We start from the raw sequence: 21,580 nt of genomic DNA on the forward strand, positions 1-21,580 counted from the left end.
GAATCAACAGACTCCCTCCAGTCAAAAAGAGTGAACCAGGCTCCCAGAAAGCCATGAACTAGACATGAAGCCAGTGTGGCATTTGAATGGCCAGAGATTTAGCTTTAAGCCAGCTTTGTGCACACTCCTGATCTCTATCCAAGAGAGGGCTATCGAAGCCTACTAGCCATGATGGCTATGCTCATGATGGGCCATTGCCTGATGCAGCAGATTCTATGCTCTTATGTTAAGATCCCAAAGGCGCCCTTCAGGTGTTGCTGCTGCCAAGCCAGACACCTCCTTGGATTAAAAATGAGAGCAAGCAGCATGGACGTTAATAAGTTAAAATGTTTAATTATATTTATGTTACATTCTTTGCTTATAAAAGTAGCTGATTTGGGTTATCAAAGATTAAGCATTAAGACAATGGCAGATAAAGGAGGACATTGTTTTGTCACAAAACATGACATACCACAGTCAAGATCCAGTGTGCAGACTGACTGCTGGTTTAATATAAAAACTCACTGTGCTTTATAGTGCTGCTAACACAGTAGCAGCTGCTTCTTCCCCCCTGACCTGTGCTCCAGGATTAAAAAGTATGTACATGTCTTTACATTTTTTTAAAAAAACACAATTACTGCAAAATCTAATTTTCTGAATATACAAAACTATTTTTTACACAAGCCCTGCCTATAGTTACTAGTCCTCGGCCTTCACAGTGTGATCTCTTCCCGCAAGAGGAACTGCTGGATGAATTGCTGAGCTTTCCGCTTCTCGGCAATGTCTGGCTTGGTGTGACCAGGAGGGGGACGGAGCAGTAGCCCCCCAAATATGCTACCTGCACAGGAAACATGATAAAAAAATCCATTAGTGTTTGCATACATAAGTGGCATCTGAGTTCCATGTAAGGAGCTATCAAGGGGGATGACTGCCCTTCTCAAGGCCCACCACACCAGCTGATGGTTTTTTGGCACGGTGTCCCGAATAATTAAATGCACAGGAGTTGAGATGCCAACTCACCACCTCCACTTGGCTCAACCTATGTTTTGAAACAAGCTGCTCTAGGGCATAGTTAAATGAGCTGCATTCCTGTCAGGTGTGTGACATGCCAAAACATTTAAATCAAATAGGTCACGACCCCGTTTATCCCAGTTCACTCATCCTAGGATCATCCACCAAAGCCAGGATCAGTTCTTACCAAGAATATTCACATCCAAGTGGTTTTTCACAGAGTGCTGCAGTAGTTCCCGCAGAAATGCTATCAGATAACTGAAGACGTTTTTATGACACTTGGGCAGCGTGGAAACCACCTGGGAACAACAGAGAAGGAAGCTGTCGCACGCATGCAAACACACTTCCCCCACCAAGGGACCAGGCAGCCTCTTGGCATTACATGTCTCCCATTTTGGCAGCCGGCCTCTACTGGCTCACCTGATTGCTCAGCACATGGCTGTCAGCAGCCTCCAAGCACTTGTCGTACAGCATGTAGCAGATGACCGGCTCAGGGAGACTCTCCAAGAAGAGCAGCAAAGCTTCCGCCACCGAGTGGTTGCTGCCATCTGGCCAGTGATGTTTAAGGAACAGGCAGTCGCCAAGATGAGGCCAGTGCCAGCTGCAATGCTGAGACACTGGGAAAGCCCACTCATCCATAAGGAGGCCCCAGCGTAGGGGGCCGCACAACCACAGAAGCAGTAAAAAAATGCAAGATGACAACTAGCTGCAATAAGGTATTCACAGGGGGAGAAATGTTTGCCTCATCTGGCACAGAAACCCAGTTCATAGGTAGCTGGGATGGGGATCGGGTTGGCTGAACTGCTAAGGGAGGGAGTAAACATGCACAGTCATACCTTGGGTTGAAGTAGCTTCAGGTTGAGCGTTTTCAGGTTACGCTCCGCGGCGACCCGGAAGTAACGGAACGCATTACTTCCAGGTTTTGCCGCTCGCGCAGACGCTCAAAATGACGTCACCTGGAAGCGGCGAATCGCGACCCGTGCATACGCAGACGCACGTTGCGTTCACTTCAGGATGCGAACGGGGCTCTGGAACGGATCCCGTTCACATCCAGAGGTACCACTGTACTTTGCAGAGAGAATCAGCAGACTCCACAAGGGAATGCAGTACAATTGCCTCTTATGCAGGGGTTACGTTCCAGAAACACCAGAAGGCTTTCCCAGCATGGCAAGAGCATTTAAGCCCTCTGCCTTGCTTGCATTTAACTTGTAGAATTTCAACCAGCCTGCCTTCAATCGCATATGGTTGAAATCGTGCATAATATGCAGTTGTACTGTACTGAATTACAAGGGGTGGGAGAGAGAAAGATAATGCCAGTCCCGCTTTCAAACACACTTCCTCCAAGGATACTGAGTGTATCCATCATCCCTGTGTCCAGGCAATCACGGATCTGTTCAAACTCGACCCTCAGGCCCGGCTGCTGGAAGAGGTCCTCCTGCAAACGTGAGCAGCCACAGTAAAAGGCAAAGAAGGCAAAAAAGGATCAGTTTCACTTTGCTAGATCTGCTGGAAGTGCCTTCCTGTGGAGCTGCACCCATGAATACAATCACACATCCCAAGGGCACAATGAACCCAATGCAGCCAAACTCCAGGGCACAAACAGTGTAGAAGCCCCCTTGTTAGTTAGCAAGCACCATAGATACTGTTCGTTCCCCAGCATTTAATGAGCACTCCTGCCCCTGCTGGGCTTTGCCAAAGCTAAGCTCCTATCCTTCCCTCTTCCCATAACAAGGCCAAGCACACAAAAGGAAGTTCAGGTCCAGCGGCATCCTTCTAACCTGCTGGCAAGCATTGCGGTACAGGTGGTCAACCATCATCCACAACTCCTTAGGAATGTCCAAGGGCTTCTCGGGCCAGGAGGCATCATTGTCACTTGACCACAATGGCAGCAGAACCTAGAAGGGAGCAACAGGGTTGGAGAAAGACCATGATCCCAGTGGTAGAGCACCTGCTCTACATGCAGAAGACTCCAAAGCTCAATTCCCTATGGCATCTCCAGATAGGACAGGGAATGCCCCCCTGCTGAAGAGCCATAGCCAGTCAGTGTGAACAGTCCTGGATTGGAAGGACTGTGTAGTCTAAGGCAGCATCCTCTGCAAAGCAGCATTGCACATGAAGCAGAGTTGGAAGGTCCCCAAAGAGTCACCTAGTCTGCAATCCTCCTCCCAAGCCAACTCCCCCAAAATGTCTTTGGGATGAAGGGCAGCAGACTTGGTTGGCCATAAGAACTCACTAGCTTTCTGATGGCCTCTGGCGACATCTCTTGGATGGGCTCCCTCATGTGGCACAGGGTCTGCAGGGGGCACCCAAAGCAGCTGGGCAGGTAGTTCCCTGACACGGGCAAGAAGTAATCTTTGCCCCGGTCGAGGTGCAGCACCAGGATGTCCTCCAGCTGGTCCTCTCCAGAGTTCAAGCGCGTTGCTGTTGACTTGTTCACAAACAGTTCCAACTCGACCGTCACCTCGGCATCTTCAGGGAGAATGAAGACGGACAGTTTGACAACACCGAGCCTCAAAGCATCTCACAACCACATGTAGTTTGTGGGGTGGGGAGAAAGAGGAAAGATGGATCCCTACAAGGAAGGTCCCTGACGGAAGATGAGCAAGCTCCTGCTGAAAGAAACATTCCGGAGCAAACCCACAAAATGCTCACCCAGCCCCACTGTCAACACACACCAGGATCCACAGTGTCAAAGGCCTCAAAGGATAAATTGAGAGCTAGTGTGGTGTAGTGGTTAGAACGCTGGACTAGGACTTGGGAGGGACCAAGGTCTGAATCTCCACTTGGCCACCAAGTTTACCCGGCGACCTTGGGCCAATCAGCCCAACCCACCTCACAGGGTTGTTGCTGTGGGGATTAAATGAGGAAGGAGAGAAAACCATGTACACCACTCTAGAGCTCCTTGGAGAAAACGTGGGGTATAAATGCAAATAAATAAATGCAAACTGAGGGGCCTGAAGCTGCTCACTTGACAACATCTCCAAGAAAAGGGGAGCGGTGGCTGCTTTGTGAGTCCAAAGACTGCAGGCAGAAGACTGTCTCTGGATGAGGCACTGACAGCCCCAGCAAACAGAGTCTGCTCACAGATACCCAGAGCCCTCCCTGCCCTGACAGACAGTGAAATGCAAAAGGTACCTTGTGTCGCAATAAATCTGTCTTTAATTTTTTGCTGGACTTTTGCTGTTCTTGCTACAAACACGGCTGTTCTCCAGATCAATGAAGTGATATTTTAATTTGTGAGCAACTGTGGCTATTTTTTCGAAGCTTGAATCAAACTGAACATATTTGGAGGGCCATGGATGGATCGGGTGCACACAGCCACAGGATGCTGAAGCAGGTTGGGCTGGCCAAGAGCAATCTGTGGCTGTCACCCGGGGGGGAGGATCAGGCAGAAAGCGTGGTAAAACCCCATGAAAAGACAGAGACCTCCCAGCTCACCTGGTAACAGGAAGCCCTTGTTGGGGTTTGCCATCAGCCATGGCTTGCAGTAGGCCTCTTCATCCAGCTTGTTGATGAACTCAAACTGGCAAGGAACAGGCCCATTGTGGATGGTGAAGGACGCCAACTGGAGCTGCATGTACTTCACATCCTTGAAGAGGAACTGTGGGTGGGGAAAGAACCACAAACACGGAGGAGAAGGGTGGGAAGGGAAAGGGGAGTTGTGCATATGTAGCCTGGAGAAGAGACTGAGGGGAGATAGGAAAGCCATCTTCAAATAACTGAAGAGCAAGCTTGTTTTCTCCTGCTCCAGAGGGGAGGACCTGAACCAATGGAAGTGACAAGGGACAAGGAAGGGGATTCCAATTAAAGGTTAGGAAGAACTTTCTGAGGGTAAAAGCCATTCGGCAGTGCAACAGAGTCCCTCGGAAGGTGGTGCACTCTCCTTCATTGGGGGGTTTCCAACAGAGGTCAGACAGACACCTGTCAGGGATTCTGTAGCTGTGATTCCTGCATGCCAGAGGTTGGACCCTAAATTACCCTTGAGGTCCCTTCAAACTCTACAATTCTATGAACTAAGGGCTTGACCCCAAGCTCCACTGAACATCCAGGTCCCAGCGGCAAGCTTGGGAAAGAGGTCTGCTGGGAGGCTCGTTCTGTGGAATGCCACGAGCTTGCCATGCCCCATACGTGGCCTTGAGCCAGCAGGCCCAGTGGGGCTGTATCTCCAGAAGCAAGCCTCTTGATGCTGCCAACTGGCCAGGGCAGCAGCAGCAGCTGATCCTACCTCCCTCTTGGAGAGGGTGACCGACGGGATGCTGGCGTTCTCCATCTTGTCCAAGGAGCGCACTATGTCTTCGAAGGATCTGCGGTAGAGCTCCTTGTCCACCACCTTCACCTGAATGGAACATGCAGCAGCAGAAGGGTCATTGGGGGGAGAGACAGAGGGGAGGAGGTTCCCCCTCCTGAGAGTCCTCAGCATCACCTGCCATATTAACTAAGCACCCAACACGCAAGCTGCAGAGGAAGCTGGCTGTCAAACGCATCCCATGGGGCACCCCCCCAAAGTGATCAAGGGTCCTGCAATCCCACTCCTCTAGCTTACACAGCCATAATCCTTGTTCCAGCCCTTTCACCCCTGGACTGTATAAGCTCAGCTGATAAGGAGAGATGTCACCATGTGGTAGGTGCCCAGGAAAGACCTACAGAAAGGAGGCCCAAGATTTTATTTTATTTTTTGCAGGGGGGTGAAGGTGGAAGATGCAGCATTTGCCTGTGCAGCACAGTGTCTGGCCAGCTTCAGAGCTAGCCAAGGTTGCTGGGATTCTGGGTTGGACTGGATGACCCTTGGAGTGCCCTTCCAACTCCATGATTCTGTAGAAGAGAAGGAGAGGGTGGCAAAACAGAGGGAGCCAGAGTAACGGGAGCCCTCCCCAGGCTCTCACACCAGCTGGGCTTGCGGGAGGCGGATGCCTACCCCAATGTCAAAGATGGCACTGACTGGCTTGTGGTCGCTGCCCCTCAAGGCCATGTGGCTCCGGTAGCTCAGCTGAGAGATATTCTTCCCTCTCCACAGGATCCGGTCACACCAGGCTGGCGTGCGGCATTTCTCACTGCATGGGAGGCAAAGCAAGGAGAAGAATGGTCATTTCGGCCACCAGACTTGGCGCAGAAGCTCTTGTCCATTCTGCTGTTGCTCTGTCAGGAGGAGAGCACACAAAGACAGTGGAAACAGCAGACAGCGTCTGCAATACCCTGAGAGATGGGAGACCTCAGTCACTCCATACCCAAAATGAAAGGAGTCCCTGCCAGAAGAAAACTAGCATATCAGACATGCTGGTTCCAGCTTAGTCCTCTCCTCAATACGCTAGTTTTCTATGGAGTGGGGATCTACTGTGTGGAGGAACGTTTTGCTCTGGGTGTACCAGCTGTTTTCAACCCATTTTCTGAGATGTAGGAGTCACTGGCAGCCCACAATTGAAGTCTGCAGGGATGGTTTCTAGAGATGTCCTAGGAATGGGGGTCCGTATTGCTCCATTAGCTTCCCCATACTCCACACGGATGTTGCTGTTCTATTAATTCAGCTGCTCTGGAGAGTGAGTGGACTGGCCCCAGGCTTAAAAGCCACATGGGATGAGCCTGGAAAGAGAACAGTGCACTCTCCTGGAAACCTCCCAAAAGGGAAATATGTAACTGCCAAATAAAATTACAAGGCTGCTGTAAACTATATCAGGAGAGGTTAGCTTCCTAAGTCCAGGGACATTGTTGTTGTTGTTGTTTAATTTATTACCCACCCTTCACTCCAAGATCTCAGTGTGGACTGCAACAATTTAAAATACAGCATTAAAAACTTTTTTATAAAAAAAAAACTTAGTTTAAAAATACAACCACAAAAAATAACATCTCATAAAAATAACAGTAACATGTAATAAAAGGTAACCGAAAGTTCATAGTTGCTTATTTTTAGATCTGCAGTCTTTCTGCATTAGAAATCTCCAAGGCCTCTTTCTAAACAGAGATGACTTTTCCCACGTCGTGGGATGCATCCAGTAAAATACACCCTTTCATGCCATTTTAAAGTCCAACTACAGTGGTACCTTGGGTTAAGAACTTAATTCGTTCTGGAGGTCTGTTCTTAACCTGAAACTGTTCTTAACCTGAAGTACCACTTTAGCTAATGGGGCCTCCAGCTGCCGTCGTGCCGCCGGAGCACGATTTCTGTTCTCATCCTGAAGCAAAGTTCTTAACCCGGGGTACTATTTCTGGGTTAGTGGAGTCTGTAACCTGATGCATCTGTAACCCGAGGTACCACTGTACTAACCAAAAGTGGCAGCTTTCAAAATGGTGGGAAGGGCTGCCACATCATCCCCTTGCCGGCATTAAGCCAAGGGGAACATTTTGCTTGTGCTTCCTCCAGTTTGTAAGCCCTCTGAGGTGGGGCCATCACCAGCTTGTGTATTTCAGGGTTTTTTTCTCCAAAGCAGCATTCTAAAAGCTGCTAACTGGATGTTAAAAAACAAAAAACAAAACAGAAGTTCACAGGTTAAAATGGCTTTGCATGCATGTTTTTTTTTTTTGTCTGGTCTTGTGCAGATGCTACAGAGAAACATCTGCACAAGAGAAGCCTCTGGGCTGGACCATCACCACTTCCGTGTTAGAGATGGTGACATGCAAAGAACAGAGCATCCAAAATGGCTGTGGCACTCCTGACAAGCCTACCTGGTGTCCCAATCATCAGACCCAGTATTGTATTTGTACGTTGGCTGGAAGGAAATCTCTCCCTCCAGGAAGCCTTCAAAGACCGCCTTGGCCTCCATCTGCTTTTTCAGCTGAGAAGGAAAGAGAGCAGAGAGGTGAAACTGAGCAGCAAAGCATCTTTCGAACCCAAGCCTCCCTCGGGATTGTCCACGCCTCCCTTCCTGCTTTCTTGCGGCAAATCCTGCCTCCTGATGCAGGCCAACCACATCCATTAGAACTCCTGACTTACTAGAGCAAGATAGTTGATTGGTTATGCTACATGTCTTAAGGCTCCTTTGGAACTCACCAGGACTGTTTTCTGTCTTGATGGAATAACAGTCCAGTTGGGTTTTGTTAAATTTGCTTTCAGGTTTCTCAAAAATTTAATGAAAACATTTATTCAAAGGAGAAGTAAAGGGACTCTTGTAGCTGAAAGATTCCCCAGCCATTCCTAGCCACTTTCTGGAACCAGCTGCAGCAACAGAGCAGCATTCCCCAACACCTGCCCTGGCCCCATGAATGCTGCAAGAGCTCTGCACTCTCTCTTTGGAAGGTTGACCCTTGTTGGAAGGCAGATCTCGCCTGCCTACCGAAAGCTCCCTCACATACTTGGTCATGCTGATAAAGGGTGGCAAAATCGTGGGCCTCCACCAGCTTCTTCACCCGCTCCACGTCCTGCTCCTCCAGCCTGTAGTTCAAGTCTCCCAGCCACAAGACCACACTGCAAGGGAGGCACTGGTGTAAGGAAATGGCTCCAGCACCCTTGAGGCTCTTCACAGCTCCTATTCCCAGCCACGTAGCCCCAAGATGCACAGTGTCACCCCAGCAAATGAAGAGATGTCCCCAGCTCCTTGCCCACCTTCCTAGTTCCTCCTACTAACTTGGAAGCAAATCAGTGACCACCAGAAGCTCTGGGAAACAGATGATCCTTCACACAAGTCCTAGACTTGAAGCCACCTCACATAGCTAGAAGGTGGAAGACAGGCAGCAGACTACAGTGCTGGCAAAGAGAGCTGCTTTGTAGCCCTCCAGTTGGATTCCAAATCCCACTAGTACAGCCAAGGCCAGGGATGATGGGAACTGTAGTCCAGAGGACTCCCATTACTGGCAAACTGTCTTGGCTGATGAAATAAGCAGAACAACCAAACTACACAGCAGATACATGCAACTGTCTCCTGGGGGAGGCTTTTCCAAAAGCAAATGAAAAGCAACTATAGAAGTCTATGAGCACAAGAAGGGAGAGCTGCTGTTGCTGAATCCCTTTCCTTCCAGCTGTTTCTCCATCCAAAACACCCTCCTTCATGGGAGAAAGACACCGTGCAAGATGGGGTGGGGTTGTACTTTGAAAGGGAAAATGGCAGGAATGGGGTTAAGCAGCCACTCCCTAAACTGCTTTTCATTTTTAAAAAAGAAAGAAATGGTAGGTAATAGAATCAAATTTACGTAAAGCCAAACAAATATTAAAAATTAGGGAAATGGGGTGAGGTGGGGGGTGAGGAGAAGAGACAAGGCCCAGAGGAGACATACCATAAGACGACAACAAAAAACACAGTTCAGATGGGGGGGGGTACAAATAATAAAATTATTATTATTATTCCCAAACCCATAAAGCCAAGTTTCCATATTTGCTCCACAACTTCACAGAAGAGGCTGGATCCTATCCCACTTGCTTCCCTCCCCCTGCCCCCACTTACTCGTGCTTGCCAATGGTGAGGGGTGGGAGGCCTGGCTCTGGCGGGCAGAACTGCATGCGTCCACAGATATCACGGAAGTCCTGGTTCCGCCGCTCGTACTCCTCAGTGTGGGCTGCCAGGTGGGCGTTCACGAAGCAGACGGTGGTGTTGTGGAACCGGAAGCGGATGGCCACTCCCCCCTTGTTGCCCTTCATTCGCAGCAGAAGCAGAAGCAGCAGAGGAGAAGCCGGGAGAGAGAGAGAAAGTGGCGACTCTTACTCCCTGCCTGCTATGGAAGGAGCAGGCAGAACAGACTCCAAAGCAACCAGCCAAGACCTCTCTGAAGCAAGCAGGAAGGTGCAAAGAGAGGGCCTACGAAGCAGGGGGTGGCTAACCTTTTGGGGGCCAAAGGGCTAAAGCAAAACTATGTAAAAGCAGGCATGGCCAAGTTTTAATTAAAGGAGAAATTTTGCTGACTCTCAAAAAAATTTGGGCATCACAGAATCACTGCAGAGGACCCACAGGAGCAGATAGTGCAAAGTCAGAGTGGTTATAGCGTCAGACTAGGATCAGGGAGAAACCAGGGTTTGAATCCCCGCTCAGCCACAAATTCTATTGGATGACTTTGGGCCAGTCACTGCCTCGCAGCCTCACCTACCTCACAGGGCTGTTGTGAAGATAAAATGCAAAGGAGAAGTGTGTGCACCACACTGAACTCTTTGCAGAAAAATGGTACAGTGGTACCTCGGGTTACAGACGCTTCAGGTTACAGACGCTTCAGGTTATAGACTCTGCTAATCCAGAAATAGTACCTCGGGTTAAGAACTTTGCTTCAGGGTGAGAACAGAAATCGTGTTCCAGCGGCGCAGCAGCAGCGGGAGGCCCCATTAGCTAAAGTGGTACCTCAGGTTAAGAACAGTTTCAGGTTAAGAACGGACCTCCAGAATGAATTAAGTTCTTAACCTGAGGTACCACTGTATATAAATGCAATAACAGTAACAACTATTTTTAAAATGTTTTTTAAAAAGTTTGGCAAATTGTGGGGGTGGGGTTGAGTTGGGACCCCTCAAAACCTTTTGAGGGTCCAGATGCAGCCCACGTTCTGCAGGGGAGCCTGGTACCCAGGCCAAACAAAGCCCAGAGGCCCCCTCATGTTCATCTCCTGCAAGAGTAGATGAGATGCTGGTGACGGCAGTAAAACCTGAATATTAACAGGCAGCCCACAGCAGCCTCATCACACCCCAGAAAGGATGAGGGGCACCACCCTGCAAGGCTGTCACAGAGAGAGGTCTGGGTGGCCCCAGAATGGCAACAGCAGACTCTCCCCTGCCCACCCCCAGTTTGAGGGTGATGAATACTCACCATCCTCCCCATGATGCCCGTGCCAACCGTCTCGGCCTCCACCTCAGAAACATGCACAGCGAGCTCAGTCCTGACGTAGAACAGCATCAGGATCCCAACAAGCCGGATAAGTTTTACCTGCATGTTAACCAGGGAAACAAAGAGACAAAGGCTATAGAATAATAGGTCTGTAGAGAAATGACCTCTTGGGGCCATTTAGTTCACACCCCTGAAATGCAGGAATCACAGCTCAGCAATCCCCAACAGATGGCCATCCAACTTCTGCTTAAAAACCTCCAATGAAGGAGACTCCACCACCTTACTATCAAAGTCCTTCCTAATGTTTAGTCGAAACCTCCTTTGTTGTCATTTGAGTCCACTGGTTCGTGTCCTACCCCCAGAGCAGCAGAAAACAAGTTTTCTCCATCCTCCATATGACAGCCCTCCAGATATTTGAAGACGGCTCTTATATCACCTCCCAGTCTCCTGTTCTCCAGGATAAACATCCTCAACTGTTCCTCATCAGGCTTTCTTTCCATGCCCTTTATTGGTTGCCCGCTGCTAAAGTTCCAGCTTGCCAATATGCCAGGTGTGACTTCACTGGCTGCTGCCCACATTGCCTGGAAGGAAAATGGAATTCCCCCCCCCCCCCGTCCTTGCAGAAGGCCCCTTTTTGCCTTGCCCATCACCTGTGGACTTGGAGAAGGCATGAGCCACTTTTACAGTCCTTCACAGGGAAGCAGAGTCCCCTTGTCCCCAACCCCTGCCATTAACCTCTTCTGCAGAACATCCCTCCCCCAAATCATACACACAGAGGGCTGCATGAAGGGGCAGAAGAGCCTCAGGGAGAAAGAGGAGGTAACTGGGCCTTCTCGGCAGCTGAAGCCAGCTCACCTTGGCATACTTGGCCTCCGGGTGAAGGCTCTCGGTCACAGCTTTGAACCATTCCTCTTCTTTTGGCGTGTCGTTGAAGAAAAAGGCCTCTTTGCTCAGGTCAAGCTCCTGGAAGCTGCATTCAAGAGAGCAAACCATGAGCTAGCGGCATACCTTCCCTCCATGGAGAAGAACCTGCTGGATCAGGTCAATGGCCCACAGAGTCCAGCATCCTCTTTTCACAGTGGCCAACCAGATGCCCTCATGGAAAGTCCTCAAGCAGGAATTGAGCGGTTTCCAGCAAATGGTATTCAGAAGCACTGCTGCATCCGACTGTGGAGGCAGAGCCTAGCCATTGTAAGCTAATAGCCATCGGTAACCCTCTCCATGAATTTGTCCAATCCTCTTTTAAAGCAGTCTAGGTTGGTGGCCAACACTGCTTCCTGTGGCCGCGAGGCACTGCAGGAGCAAGAGACCTCCTCTACCTAGTGAAGCAGAAAAATGAAGGGTCAGTTAAACCAGATGGCGTTCAAGTGTTCAACTGCTCACACACGTGTATCCAAGTGGGCAATGCTCATCAAGAGGAAGAGGAGGAGGAGGAAGACAAGGGCAGGAGGGGATGGCAGGTGCAAATCCCTCCCACCTAGCTCACCGGGTGACCTGAGAGTGAGTCACTGCCTCTCAGGCTCGCCTACCTCGCATGGCTGATGTACAGACAGAATGAGGAGGGGATGACCCATGCATGTTACTTTCGCTCCTTGGAGGAAATAAGAGGTGGACGAGAAACATAAGAATAAATGGATAAGAAAAACATACCCCACACAGTAAATGTCTGGAGGCTCAGCATCGTGGCTCAGCCAGGGCTGGAGAGTCTCCTTGGGCGACTGGCCGTTCACGTTGTATGTGCCCACGAAAAACCTGTCAAGAAACACACAAAATCTTGTTCCAGATCTTGCCAACCACTTCTGCCCCACCAGCACAGGAGGAGGAGGAACTCCACTGCCATTTCTACACCCAGGCCCAGCTGCCCTGGCACCTGAGTGAGAGCCAGCGTAGTGCAATGATTAAAGTGTTGGTCTAGGACCTGGGAAACCAGGGTTTGAATCCCCTCTCAGCTATGAAACTGAGACCTTGGGGGCCAGTCACTGCTTCTCAGCAAACCCTACCTCACAAGGTCGTTGTGGGGATTAAATGAGGAAGGGGAGAAACACGCACCTATCCCACCTTGAGCTCACCGGAGAAAAAGGTGGAGTATGAATGCAATAAATAAATAAATTTAGTAGGCAAATAGCCAAGGGGCTTGTGCATTTGTGGTGGAAAAGGCTCAGCATCATTCCAGGAATCCCCCTAGGGGAAGCGTGGAGCCGCCTTTGCCACCCCCACCCCCCGGCATTGCTCTCTCAGAATCACCCTTACTTGAAGCCCTGGAGGTATGTGTACTCGTCCTCCTTCTGCAGGAGCTGAGACTTGATGATGGTGTCTCTCAGCCCAAAGGTCTGCATGGACAAGCCCCGCATCTCCTCTGACACCAGAACACTGGAGGACCGGACCATCTCGCTGGTAATGTCATTCTTGGGTTTGTTGGGCCTGGAAATGAAAGGGCAGAGGGAGGGAGGAAGATTGGGGAGGGGGGCAGGGGTTGGTTTATTTCAGGTGTTGTTGCTATCGGCAGAAAGAGAAGCCAGGAGCCCCACGCTGGCACAAGGAGGGCCAGAGTGGGGCTGCAACACTAGCCCACATGCATCCCCCTCACTGCCTTGAGTCAGTGCCAGGAGGAAAAGCCCACTTTGTTCTACACTTACAAGTGTTGCATCCTCAAGACAGGACCACTGCCCCCCTTACAGGTCTGCAAGAGGACAGGTGAGGACTGCCCCCCACATTAGATACAGGGTCTTATCTGGCACTTTGGAGTGGCCCAGCTGTGGGCCCAATCCAATTTGGGAGCCTTGCACAAGCACACGGTAGGGGTTGTCCTTTGCTTCCAAATTGCTATAGTACATGTCAGGCAGGTTACTCTTTCAAACAGTGGTTCCCAAAGTGGTGCCCTCTGAGGGGCTGTGGGATTCCCTGCATAGGGGGGGCTAAGAGGTGGGGGGCAGGGAGTGCTGCAGGTGCAAATGACTATCAGACTTAGAAAAGTTGGTAACACTAGATCAAGTTCATTCAGTTACTGTGTGCTATTATTATGTTATTATCTTCCTTAGTGGGTCATGCAAACCACTATTCTGAATAATGCCTTTTATAGAACCAAGGGGCCAGTGGCCAGATAAGGTTTGGGAACCACTGCTATAAAGCGAGAAGGAAGAGATAGTAAAAGAAATTTCAGGGAGGTTCTGCTCCTGTTAACTTTTGGAAGCCTGCCTGAGAAAAAGACACTCTCTGAACTGCAATCCAAGCCCGGCAACCCCAGAAGCAAAAGGCACAGAGGCACTCTGACCCCATTACGTTACATGTTTCCAAGGCTGGCTGTGGCTGTCATGTTCAACTTACTTGGAGACGGCAGCAGCAGGACTGGCACCACTTGTGCTGCCCATCTGGTTCATAGCTGGTAGCTGTTTCCCTTTCTGCTTTGGGTCCTCATTCCCAGCAACTCCTAGAAGCGAAGGGAAGCCCATGAAAGCTGTCTGTCTCTGACCAGTGCCTGGGAAATCTCAGCCTGCCCAAGGCTGACTCTCAGAGAAGGAGGAGGCTCCTCCTTATCTCGGCTACACCATTCCTTGGGGTGGGGGGAAGGGCAGGCTGCCAGAATGCTACGCTCCTCACAGTCAGTCTCAGGGATGGCCAAGCGGAAAAAGATGAACACAGCAAGAGGGAGAACTTGGGAGGAAAGCGAGCAAGCTGCCTTTTAGCACAGATCAGAGCCACAGGCCACAATGAGAGCAGAAGCAGCGAACCCTGTGGGCTAGGGAAGAGGATCCAGCATAGCCAATGGCAGCCTCCCAGATCCAAATTCCTGCTCCTGCCTTCTCCAAGGGATTAATGTTCTGGTCCTACACAAAAGCCACCTTTTCTCTCACCCCTTACTAGTCTGAAAAGCAGGCAGCAGGACAATCACGTGCCCCAGAGAAACGACAATGTCATCTGTGCTTCACGTTACTGGGTTTTTAGACTACTTAATTACAAGTGGTCTTTGACTTCACCTGCAAAAGCACACCCCTCCATCAGCTCCCCAGACAGACAGATGCCAACGGTGTTATTAGCAGATTATCCAAATGCCAATGGTGTTATTAGCAGTTTTTCACATTATGTTTCTTCCAGGCCAGAAGTAGAGTATTAAAATCACGGGGTGCAGGCAAAGCTGCCCATTTTGCAACCCTCTCTGCACCAGATAAGCCTGCCTGAGCAAAGCCAGAAACATCTAAAGTGATTCAGCAGCATGGGGGGGGGGGGGGAGGTTGAGTCCACAAATAGCACACGGACACACCAATCACTCACAATCTCTTACATTCCTAGATACTGAGCTTTTGATGGTGCTGTATTTTTGTTTTAAGTCACATTTCAAAGCTCAAGGAACCAATGGATCCACATACTGGGGAGGGGGGGGGGTCTTCCAGGGTACTGAAAAAGAAGTGCAACCACAGTCACAATTTAGCAAACCTTCAAACTTCAGAAGTTTGAATATTTGAAACTGAGTTCTGATTAATGCTTTAGGAACCCTGAACTTTTTTAAACAGCAGGTTAACCTCCCTCCTAAAGCCCAACATCCCAGTGTCCAAAATGAGGAATACTGTCTGTAAAGAATTTTCTTTTGGTAGACTACGGATCAAGTGTTTGTGAGTAAGCTCCACTTTCAACATCTCTATATTCTTTTGGCTGAAATGGCAACATCCGCTCCTCTTGGTAATCCACTTTCTGCAGGATGACGAAAGGAAGAGGCACTGGGGTGGAGGGAGAGAAACCAGCCGGAACTTCTCTGAGGCCAGAAGCAGCCCAACCGCTGCTGCCCTTGCAGACAAGCCCAGGCCAGGCAAGAGCCTCGGGTGGGGTGGGGGATTGCACCACCCCCACCCACCAGGAAAGCCTGAAGCCAGCTGTGCCTGGGACTAGGGAAAAGAGCCTTGAAATTGCAACATTGCAAAGAGCTTCCTGGCTCTACATGGAGCATCGCCAGGCAGCAGGTGGGGGCTGCTTGGGCAGAGAAGGAAAGTTTTGGAGGGGGGGGACCCCTTAGCCCTGAAGCCCACCGCGCCCAGAGAACATTTTCCCCGTTTTCCCCGCAGGCGGAATGGGCTCCCAGCCAGGAACCAGCAGGTGCTGCTGCTGCTGCTGCAGGAGCAACCAGGGACCCGAGGCGGGCAGGCGGCTGCCTGCCGCCAAAGGATTTCCTGCCGCCGAGCCAACGGATCTGTCCCGACTCCTCCCTGCAGAGGAGCCCGGCTCTCTCCATCCCTTCAGGCAGGGCAAAAGCCGCTTTGGGTGTGTGGGAAATGCAGCCAAAGTACAAGGGTGAAATCCTCCTCCTCCTCCCGAGTAGCTGCCTGCGCGGAAGAAGCGCCAGCCGAGGAAAAGGCGGGTAGCCCGGAGCAGCAGGAAGAGGGCGCGCCTCGGGGCCGCCCCCGCCCAGCCAGCACCTGCAGGGCTGGCCTAGGGCTGCAGCGCGCGTCGGGAAGGGGCCCAGCATCTTCCTTCCCTTAATCGGGCTCTAGTATGGGTGGGACCTGCTGCCACCTCTCCAGACTATGCAAGTGGCGGCGGCCCAGCTTCCCTCACAACGGCCCTGCGAGGTAGGGCACAGTCTGGGGAACACCCCGCTCCAGGGAGCTTCCCGCCAGTAGGCTAGCCAGCCGGCCGGCCGGCCACCGCAGGCAACGGCGGGCCATCTCTTCCTCCCGAGTCGCGATCAAGCGCCTAGTCCTCAGCGCGCGCCTCTTCCTACCTGCGCGCCGCAGCCAAGAAGCGCACATCGCCCGGTCTGAATCCCAGGAGAGGCTGCCCACCAGGCCACACCCTTCGCTCGGCTCAGCCAATCACAGTGGGGTTCGCCTCCAGAAACGCCTCCGCCCGAGGGTGGAGCGGATCCAGATCAGCCCAGCGGAGCTCAGCAGCGCCCCCACAGGAGGAATGGCAAGATGCGGACTCCCTCGCCTCGCGCTGCCGCGGCTAAAAATGCCTTGATTCATCGTTGATGGTCATGATCATCACAATGAGCATTTTCTCGCATTGCAAGCGGACCGGCCCCCTCATGCTTTGGGAAGCTCCGTGTGCGCTGACGACCCGCCACATATAATACTGGTCGTGCTAGCAGCTCGACTCCCGCATCTGTCCCGCTGGAGGAACATTAAGGGGCGAGGGGAGAAAGGCTGAAAGAGTCCGATCAAGTGCGCTTGAGCTTCACCGCAGTTGGGAGTGAGAAGGCTAAGGTTTTGGGGAAAGTAGGGGTAGGGGGGAGAGATTGATGGATGTGGGGGAGGAAAGTGGCAGCCCCTTGGACTTCTGGGCAGGAAAGGGGGCAGTCACAAGTTCAAGGTTAAGTTCAATGGGTTATTATTAGGATATAAGGCCCTTAACACCTTGGGGCCAGTTTACCTATGAGATTGCCTTACCTCCTGTTCACCCACTCAACCGCTCCAATCTGCAGAACTGGCACTATTACAGATGCCTCATAATAATACCCATTCCACATTTGTAAGAATTCAATATTTTAGTGTGGCAGCACCTACACTCTGGAACTCGCTGCCTATTGATATCAGGCAGGCGCCTTCACCCTACTATTTTCAGCACCTGCTAAAAACATTTCTGTTTAGACTAGCCTACCCAGATATTTATGAAGCTGATGTGAGTTTGAATCTGTTTTTGTTTATAGTTATTTTTACTTCTATTAAGTCTTAAATTATTGTTAATGCTTCCTATTTATAATATTATCCTGGTTGTTGTTGTTTTTTGTAAACAGCTTTAAGGTTGTTTGCAATCAAGCAGTGTGTAAATTTTATGAAATTAATAAATTAGGTAGGAGGAGGACCCCATTAATGGAAGGAGACGGGTAGAAAGACCCACTGTGCTGCACTGGGATATATTTTGGAGGCTCTCTTTCTGGTTAGTCTTACCACTCAACTACAACAGCACATAGGCAGAGTTTGGATTCTTCCTTCTTGTTGTCTTAACTGTCTGCTGCTGTCTTGTTGCGATCCTGCCCTAGAGTGACACAGGAGAGGGGCTTTCAAGTCTAGTGGAGGCCCCATTGCACTAGCAAGCAAGCACCGGATCTGTCCCACCATGACAAATGCATCTTGCTCACTTGCTCTCTCCAGGTCATCCTCTCACAGGCAGAGGATTTAATTGTTTATTTTATATTCTGACTTATACTCCCAGTGCAGGACCCATGGCAGCTCACAGCATAAATTAAAACATATATGGTATAACTAAGCACAAACAATACAGACATTAAAAACTAACCCTATTACAAACAGCACTGAAACTACTTAAAACCATTTAAAACCACACAAACACACACATACACCACCGCTCAGAAACCCTACCACAACAGCCAGTTAGTGGCCTAAGGCTTGTCAAAACAAAAAGGTTTTTGACTGCTGGCTAAAGGAAAGCTAGCCTCTTGTGGAAGGGAGTTCCACCATCTGGGAGCAACCATTAAGAAGGCCTTCTCTCATGTCCTCACCAAGCATGCCTGTGAAAGTAGTGAGACTGAGAGAAAGGCCTTCCTAGAAGATCTCAAAGCCCAGGCAGGCTAATTTGGGGAGATTCAGTCCTTCAGATAGCCTGGACCTAAGCCATATAGGGTTTTATGGTCACAACCAGCATTTTGAACTGCAAACAACCAAGCAGCCTTGTAACAACAGTGGAGCCGTTGTAACAAGGAGGATCCAAGCAACGCCCTTGCCAGCAGCAGGGACCAAGATACTTCCAGCTGTTCCTCAGTGGGTTGTAAGACTACTTGCACAACATAGGCTCCTCTAACCTTGCCAAGCTCTGTGACCAAGGGAAGCCCAGGGCTTGGAAGCCCAGACCATATTTCTTATCATGAAATGCAGCACTGGAACGCATCAGTGTAGTACGGTATATGGTGGTTTGAAGCCTTTTAAAGAATTGGTCACTGTGGCAAGCTCCCATACAAGCCTCAGGACTTCAACACTGACCCCCATTCCAGTCCTTTGCAAAATCAAATGTAGCCCAAACTTTGAGGCCCTCCCATCAGCAACAGAGTCTCGTACCTGCTGGGCTGCAGCGCTTCCTGACCTCTGTCAAGAAAGTCTGTGTCTGGGAACCAAAAGGCAGTTGCACTAGCAAGTTGGCGTCGCTTGAGATGATCTGGACAGTGACATCAGAGCCTATAGGAGAAGGAGAGAGGAGAGCAGCATAAACAACTTTGTGGGCTGACCTTGGGAGAAGCATTTCTGGAGAATAAGCTGCAGGAGCTCTCCTATTGCTGCCCCACCACGCAGCAGCATGGACAAACCTGGGCACAGCTAAAGCTACCCAGAAGCCAATGGCTGCATCATTCTCGTTCCCCATAAGCGACCATGGAAATATCTGTATTGAAGGGCACCATGCACACTTATAAAATGAACAATATACATATGGACGCAGCAGTGGGGATCAGTGGCAGCACCTTCAGGCAAAGGTCCACATGTGTGCCTAGTACACAAAAACAAGGCAAGTTTTAATCTTTCAAAAAGCAATATTCCAGCCCACATGGGTTACAAAGATTGGCTTTGAAGTGTGTGGTTGCTGAAGTTTCAGAATTCAGAGAGGGTGGGGCAGGAGGAAGGCAGGAGGCGGGAAGGGAGAGAGAAATTAAATAAGAAACAAAGACTTAGTGGAAGCAGAACGAAGCAAGCAGAAGAGCTCATCTCAGTGGGAACTGGCTGGCTTGGGCCTGTGTGTTGCCCAGTCAATGAATGCGGTAGCATTTCCCAGGTACAACAGTTTGGTTATTTGTGTAGTGTGCAGAACAATCCATGGCCCCCTTGGTGCTGCTCACAGCTCTGCTTGCCAGGGCGTGAGTGAAGCAATCCCAGAAAAGAGGGGCAGGCACCATCACACTTCTGGGGAATCATTGTTTACAAGAACCACAGCAGATGCTTACCTACAATGTGCAGGTCATTCTCCCCAGCGACTGTCAAAGGAGAAATTATTATTTTTATTATTTTAGTTATTTATTTGTATCCTGCCTTCTTCCTAGCTCAGGACTCAAGGTGGCTCACACAAATTAAAGCAAAATAAAAAAAATCCTTCCAGTAGCACCTTTAAGACCAACTAAGTTAGTTCTTGGTATGGGCTTTCGTGTGCAAGCACACTTCTTCAGATACACTGAAGAAGTGTGCTTGCACACGAAAGCTCATACCAAGAACTAACTTAGTTGGTCTTAAAGGTGCTACTGGAAGGATTTTTTTTTATTTTGACTATGGCAGACCAACACGGCTACCTATCTGTAACAAATTAAAGCAACACAGATAAAATACAGAAAGCTAAAAACATACAAAAGATAGTTTAAAAGCTGCCTGGCAGGTGGCTGGTGGAAATGCCACCAAAGGGGTCCCCCTAAGCCCCCCCCCCAATAAGGCCTGGTCAATGATTATTCATTATCTGGGGCGGGGGTGGCCAAGGGACAGAAACACGGGTGACAACGTTCCCCAAAGAGTGCATCCACTACCTGGCTCTTTGGGGGATCATTCATCCTGGATTCCTCCTACTCAAGTGGGTCAACGGGAATCATTTCAAGCGCCCCGACTCGCGGGGGTGGGGGGGGGGGAGGAGGCAGCGGAGCCTTCCCTGCAGAGGAATGTGGCAACGAAGTCAATAAGCCAGAAAGGAGAGCTAGCCCTCACCTTCTTCCACGGCAAAGCCTTCCTGCAGGAGCAGGACCTTCTCCAGGCGCACGTCCTCGGCGGTGATGGCCATGCGCCGGTGGCTGTACAGGCAGATCCTGCGGAGACAGAGCCGGGAGACCCCGCGCCCTCGCCATCAGAGACCAGGATCGTGGCCCCAGCACCTCGCCCACCACGTCTCAGCACCCCGGAGATGCTCCTGTCCCAAGCCCGCTCCTCCCTCCGCAGCCCACCTCCCCCGGCCCCCTCCTGGGATCCCCAGCGCCCCCTTCCGCTCGCTCCCGGGAACCTGCTCCTCTCTGGGGCCGCGCGAGACGGAGGAGCCGGGAAAGGAGGAGCAGCAGCCGCAGCCGCACGGAGGGGCGGGGAGGAAGGAAGAGACCCGCCTCCTCCATTCCACGCCCGGCTCCTGCCCTCACCTGTCTCACCTGTCCCACCTGCCGGGCGCGGCGGACTTACATGGCTTTGCCGTGGCTCTCCACCAGGCCCAGCAGCCGGCTCTCCCCACCAGCCAGGAGCCCCTGCACCGCCTGCAGCCGGAGGTCAAGGAAGGGGCCGGAAAGTGCCGGAGTGGCGAGCGACCCTCGCTCCACCCTGCCCGCCCCCCCGCTGGGTCCTTCCCGGGGCGACCCCCAAAGGATACGACCAGGCAGGTCTCCCCCGCCGAGAGCGCTTCCTGGATGGGCACCGACTGATCCATCCTGCGCGGATGGCGGAGCAGGCGGCACTCCCCGCTGCTGCTGCAGGAGGGAGAGGGTCGCCCGGACCCGGCCGGCAGCCCCCGCCGCAACCGGGGAACGTCAGGAACCGAGCCGAGGAGGAAGCGGCGGCGCTGGAGCCTGCAGGCCTCTTTCCTTGAGCACGGCGGGGCGGGGGGAGAAGACGGGTCCCGCCTCCGGCCTGGCCGCGGCTGCCTTGGCGGCTCCGGCCTCCCGGGCGGGCGCAGGAAGGCGAGAGGAGGAGGCCGCCGACGCATGGGCGCTCCCAGGCCCCGACGAGGCGCGGGAAGGGCGGCTCCGGGCTCCTGCCACCGGCCTTCCCCCCACGGAGCGGCTGCTGCCCGGGCTGCAAACCCTTTCCTTGCTCGACGGACTCGCCGAAGCTAGACACCCACCCGCCCCGTCTGCTGCCAGTTGAGCAAGGCAGCGCAGCTTGCCACTTCCTTAAAATGATGCTCCCAGCTCCCCCTGAAAGGTGCAGCCGCCCCTCAGTACATAGTGTGGCCGCCCAGGAGGGCAGGCG

The 21,580-nt window shown here is 51.5% G+C and overlaps 1 protein-coding gene across 6 annotated transcripts; it reads right to left on the reverse strand.

The window, feature by feature from the left end:
- Window positions 1-309: 309 nt before the first annotated feature.
- On the reverse strand, window positions 310-21,378 carry INPP5B (inositol polyphosphate-5-phosphatase B). Of its 6 annotated transcripts, XM_081016982.1 has the most exons (22): window positions 20,982-21,373; window positions 20,798-20,868; window positions 20,339-20,436; window positions 19,597-19,626; window positions 18,722-18,838; window positions 14,043-14,145; window positions 12,969-13,139; window positions 12,369-12,470; window positions 11,574-11,688; window positions 10,701-10,817; window positions 9,360-9,547; window positions 8,275-8,386; window positions 7,648-7,757; window positions 5,906-6,041; window positions 5,216-5,326; window positions 4,429-4,591; window positions 3,224-3,459; window positions 2,769-2,885; window positions 2,341-2,425; window positions 1,411-1,538; window positions 1,178-1,289; window positions 310-817 (listed from the first exon to the last, which is right to left on the reverse strand). In XM_081016982.1, the coding sequence occupies exons 1-22, from the start codon at window positions 21,312-21,314 to the stop codon at window positions 693-695; spliced, it is 2,880 nt and encodes a 959-aa protein (XP_080873108.1). In that variant the 5' UTR covers window positions 21,315-21,373; the 3' UTR covers window positions 310-692. The 6 variants fall into 6 exon arrangements, with proteins under 6 accessions (XP_080873108.1, XP_080873106.1, XP_080873109.1 ...); XM_081016980.1 differs by having other exon boundaries at window positions 20,767-21,378; XM_081016983.1 differs by lacking the exons at window positions 20,798-20,868; window positions 20,982-21,373 and adding an exon at window positions 20,758-20,775.
- Window positions 21,379-21,580: the final 202 nt, after the last annotated feature.

Source organism: Podarcis pityusensis (genome assembly GCF_964106645.2).
Source record: "Podarcis pityusensis genome assembly, chromosome: 8".
Lineage (NCBI taxonomy): Eukaryota > Metazoa > Chordata > Lepidosauria > Squamata > Lacertidae > Podarcis > Podarcis pityusensis.

Bases quoted from the DNA above. Each gene is read 5' to 3' on its own strand.
- INPP5B (XM_081016980.1), bottom strand. From the start codon at position 21,314: ATGCGTCGGCGGCCTCCTCCTCTCGCCTTCCTGCGCCCGCCCGGGAGG. The intron at 18,839-19,596 runs GTAAGCATCTGC...CTTCTCCTATAG, and splicing joins GAATGACCTGCACATTGTAG to GCTCTGATGTCACTGTCCAG. The intron at 7,758-8,274 runs GTATGTGAGGGA...TTTCCTTCTCAG, and splicing joins CCCTTTATCAGCATGACCAA to CTGAAAAAGCAGATGGAGGC.